This window comes from Triticum urartu, chromosome 5A (genome assembly GCF_056163025.1).
Source record: "Triticum urartu cultivar PI428250 chromosome 5A, HENAU_Tu73, whole genome shotgun sequence".
Lineage (NCBI taxonomy): Eukaryota > Viridiplantae > Streptophyta > Magnoliopsida > Poales > Poaceae > Triticum > Triticum urartu.
Window position 1 is genome coordinate 319,306,239 of NC_141877.1, and position 4,666 is coordinate 319,310,904.

General features: G+C 44.7%; 1 protein-coding gene across 1 annotated transcript; it reads left to right on the forward strand.

Annotated features, from left to right (window-relative positions):
- Positions 1–707: 707 nt before the first annotated feature.
- Positions 708–2,939, forward strand: MAN6 (Glycosyl hydrolase superfamily protein). Its single transcript, XM_048718735.2, has 5 exons — positions 708–1,130; positions 1,417–1,611; positions 1,857–1,979; positions 2,068–2,279; positions 2,415–2,939. Exons 1-5 carry the CDS (start codon positions 747–749, stop codon positions 2,761–2,763), a joined length of 1,263 nt encoding a protein of 420 aa, XP_048574692.1. The 5' UTR covers positions 708–746; the 3' UTR covers positions 2,764–2,939.
- The last annotated feature ends 1,727 nt before the right edge of the window (positions 2,940–4,666 follow it).

Sequence of the window (4,666 nt, forward strand, 5' to 3'; positions counted from 1 at the left end):
CCGACCGGCCGCCGCTGCTGGACCTAGGCGTGATGTTGAGGTCGATGACGGCCGAGGGGCGCGGGGTGGACGACGCGATCACGACAATGTCCGGCGACCCCGAGAAACGGGTCTGGGCGTCGTGCCTTGACGGGGAAAAGTAGGGCGACATAGGCGCCGGGGGGAGGGGGTTGCTTTGTGGCACCGACAGGCGGGCCAGGGGAGGACAAGGGCGCGTCCCGCCCGTCCGCGTGCTGTCCGTTTCACCCCAAAATCGACGCAAACTTAGACCGCGGATGGGTCGAAAGCGGATAGAAAACGGACAAAAGTCCGTTTGCTCTAGCTCGCTGGGCTGTATGGTTTGTCCCTTTTACCCCAAACGGACGGGGCCGGACAAGATGGAGTCGCGTGGTAGAGTTGGCCTTATTTCATCATCAAACTTTACATATGTGTAGTATACATTCATATGATCATGTATAATTCTTTCCAAAGAAATTGAAACTTTAAATTTTGATTGTTAAACTATTTAAATAAGGTCGTCCAATGCACTCGGCTCCAAAAATCCACTCTCGTCGTGTATCAGCAGACTTGATTCAAAACAAGTGCATTATTGTTTTTTATAGAAACTACAAGTGCATTATTGTTGTTGGTACCCAGCGGAACATGATAATACACGTTAATTAAGGAAAACAAATGGTATTGTTTTTACGGGAACTAAACATTTTGAGACCAACCGACGGTAGAAAAAACACTCAGCCGTTGACTACATGGGCGATATGATGTGTCCCGCTCCAGCCACCGCTCGGAGCACGACGACGCCTCGCATCCCACTCCTCCCCTACGTCCTCCTCGGCCTTGCTTCCACCGTCATGTCGCTGGAGCCGGACGCGGAGGAGGAATGGGCAGCGGTGGAGCGGCGAGGCGCTCACCTGGTAACGAGGGCGGCGGAGCGCCCCTTCATCATCCACGGGTTCAACACCTACTGGCTCATGTCCTTCGCCGCCGACGAGGCCACGCGGCCGCGCGTGACCGCGGCCATTGCCGAGGCTGCCGGGGCGGGGCTCAACGTGTGCCGCACCTGGGCGTTCGCTGATGGAGGGTACCACGCGCTGCAGACCGCGCCATTCTGCTACGACGAGGTGGTGTTCCAGGTGAGCTGCCTGTGGAGACGGGCACCTGCTTGATGAAATGCATGGCCGAGTAGCGCTTTTCTTTTTAGATCATCAATAAATTTGCCGGATCTTACATTTTGTGCATGTTTTGGGTGAAATTGCTATGTCATTCACATGCCCCACTGACCCACTCGCCAAAAAGAAAACAAGAAAATGGAAACAAGTGAAACTGGATGCTCATCATACATTTTATCATGTCTGATCTCTGCAAGGTGTAGTGTTTCTTTGGGTTTTGGTGACTGATTTTATCATGTCTGTTTGCCAGGCACTAGATTTCGTGGTCAGCGAGGCAAGAAGGTATAAGATGCGGTTAATACTGTCACTTTGTAATAACTGGGAAGATTATGGAGGGAAGGCACAGTATGTAAGATGGGGTAAGGAGGCTGGCGTAGATCTTACTTCTGACGACGACTTCTTCTCTGATCCAACACTTAAAGGGTACTACAAAGCTTTTGTTGAGGTAAATTTCTGGTTCCGTACCTCAAAGAGCCATCGGAAATGGGTTCCTGATATCTATCATGCTGCGAGACCAATGGAAATCATCATATGCATAGCTATATGAAATGACACCAGCAAATTATTACTGCTAATTTTAGTTTGCCAGCTCTGAATTCTGTAGTCCTGTATTCTTTTTTTTTCCGGGTGTAGTCCTGTATTCTTGTTATACCAGAGTTTCAGTGCTGTGCATATATTTCCTTTGCTTAGGCTGTTTTGTCAAGAATAAACACAATCACAAATGAGGCCTACAAAGACGATCCTACTATTCTTGCCTGGGAGCTGATTAACGAGCCGCGCTGCCCTTCAGATCCATCAGGCGATACGCTGCAGGTCCTTTATTGTGGTCTTATTTTTGTGAACTTTTATGTTCCATGTTTGTTTGTCCACTGTACATTTTGAAGACACTGGGTTCTTGTAGGCATGGATAGAAGAGATGGCTTCTTACGTGAAGTCTATAGATACTATGCACCTCGTGGAGATTGGTATTGAAGGGTATTATGGTCCGTCTACTCCAGAACTTTTGCTCGTCAACCCAGATGATTATTCAGGGCATGTTGGAACGGACTTCATCAGGAACCATCAAGCAATGGGAATTGATTTAGCTTCAGTTCATATTTATTCAGACACTTGGTAAGTCCAGAAGTCCTCATGTCTGATCCCACAAAACATATACAGCTGAGTAGCTATAGCGGCTGAATTAAACCACTTCACAGAAATATGAAATTTACTATCAGGGCTGAGCTTAGGATTTTTGTTTTTTCCTAGGTTGCCTGACTCAACAGAGGAAAGCCACGTTCAGTTTGTTAACACTTGGATGCAACAACATATTGATGATGCAGCAAACTTGCTGGGCATGCCCATTGTGATCGGGGAGTTTGGATTATCACTGAAGGATGGCAAGTTTGAAAACGAGTTCCGCGAAACTTTCATGCAGACAGTGTACAACAATTTCTTGGGCTCTTGGGAGAGTGGAATGATTGGAGGAGGCTGCCTTCTATGGCAGCTCTTCCCTGAAGGCGCAGAACACATGGACGATGGTTATGCAGTTATTTTTGTAAAATCACCATCCACATTCAACCTACTTGCAAATCACTCAAGGAAGCTAGAATGTTGAGAGTCCCCTTCCCCTGCTACATGGTTTTTCAAGCCAAGAATTTCATTGTAAAGTTGAATGCCTTATGTATATCATGTACCCTAATAGTGATACCATGAAAAAAGGTAGAGATTGAATTGTGCAATAAACTTTTGCCCCTCCATCCTGCACATAATATATTTCAAAAATATCTTTAATATGCTGTCATTTTGATTCCATTTTACGTATTTGTTTGCCATGTATATGCAAACAAAATTGCATTGGATGCTACTATTCATCTCGAGAACGTTGGGTAAATGTAATATGGGCATTTGATATTGTGATAGAATCGTTAAGGTTTAATAAAGAGGGTGGATTTGCTGAGCACATGGGCACATGGCCAGATATGTCTGATATGTCACTTGCCCTGTCATGTATATAGTTTTCTATTTTCTGTTCTCAATTATTATGGAGGCACATCTCCAGTGTTTGTGTTAGAGTTGTAGTTCTGCAAATGTTGCTTCTACTGCAAGTGTTGTGATCATGGTAGCAAATGCACAGCTGGAATTGCTCAAATATACAATCCTCAAATTATGCAGATGTACATTAAAGATTCCCTGAGGACCATGTTCTACAAATATTGATAGATTTTTTTTAGTTTAGTTTGCAGATTTGCATCTTTGAGATTTGGCTATTAGATTAAAAATTGGTTCTGCTGCAGCGAAGAAGATGCTGTGATCTGTGTCAATGACCGAAAGCACACCCGTTGGCTTACACATTCCAGGTCTTATATTGGGACAGACGATGGCACTTAAATTCTGATCTACCGAGTGCCAACTCAACCCTATTCTCGAAAAAATTGGCAAATCCTGCTGCACATTAACGTAGAAAGGTTGTAGTTGCCATACTTGGTACTAGTATTCAAGTCCATCCATCAAATAAAATGACAGAAGACTGAGCAAAGAAGATAATTTCATGTCATGAATCAAGATACGCTCAAATATATTACTGTTCTTCCAGATCCCTCTAACTTGTTGTTCATGTATATTATACTAATAACTACAGTACTGAGAACTCAATATAAGCCAGAAGCATAGGAGATTTGTTAATATATAATGTGCCTAGTTGCCAGCTTCCACCATGTTTACCCTGTCCTTACCATGTGATTTATGCTACCAAGCTTGACGAATTTTAGTTATACATGGTACTCCCTCTATCTCAAAATGTAAGACATTTTTTTGATGTGTCAAAAAGCGTCAGGGAGTATGTGTGTTTGTTGTATCGTAGATCAACACTAGTTTACTCAGTGGAGTCCAAGTATATGAACCGGACCACATCGCGTCTTAAAGTTTGTAATTTATATAAGTGCTTATAAGTTAACCATAAGCGGCACATAATTGCAGAGGAGCTGGGCAGGAAGTTTAATGTACTGTATTGTTTTTTGAAATGGAGGCAAACGATATGCCTCATGTATTAATAAAGGAGAATAGAATTGAGTTTTAGGTGTTACACCCCTTGAGAATTAAGCGTTACAACACCCCCTAGTACAGCCATGCCTCACTCTCCCGGCATGATTTGCCCCAACTTCTTGGCCCCCGCAAGCACCCATAGGGCCGCCTCCTGCTTGATCTCACGAAGAAGGATTGTTGGCGGGGCGCTTTTTTGACGGAAAACACGTGCATTTGTTTTCTTCCAGATGGCAAAGACGTGAGCATGACAACCGAGGGGACGGCCTTGCAGTTGGGGATGTTAGTGTCAGAGAGACCCACCCACCAGTCTTTTGTGGAACTAGCAATTGCCAAGTGGAAGTATCAATACTCTCAATCTGAAGCCAGTCCTTGATCATTCCCCGAAGCCTAGTCGTGTACCGACACTTGTAGAGAAGATGCTCTGTGGTCATGGTCACTTGAACACACTTGCATAGCAGGCAAAGGCCGCAGTTCGG

What these genes read in the sequence shown, in the direction of transcription:
- MAN6 (XM_048718735.2), top strand. Translation starts at nt 747, where the DNA reads ATGGGCGATATGATGTGTCCCGCTCCAGCCACCGCTCGGAGCACGACG. An exon ending in ACGACGAGGTGGTGTTCCAG is followed by an intron (nt 1,131 to 1,416) that starts GTGAGCTGCCTG and finishes TCTGTTTGCCAG; the next exon opens with GCACTAGATTTCGTGGTCAG. An exon ending in ACTACAAAGCTTTTGTTGAG is followed by an intron (nt 1,612 to 1,856) that starts GTAAATTTCTGG and finishes TCCTTTGCTTAG; the next exon opens with GCTGTTTTGTCAAGAATAAA.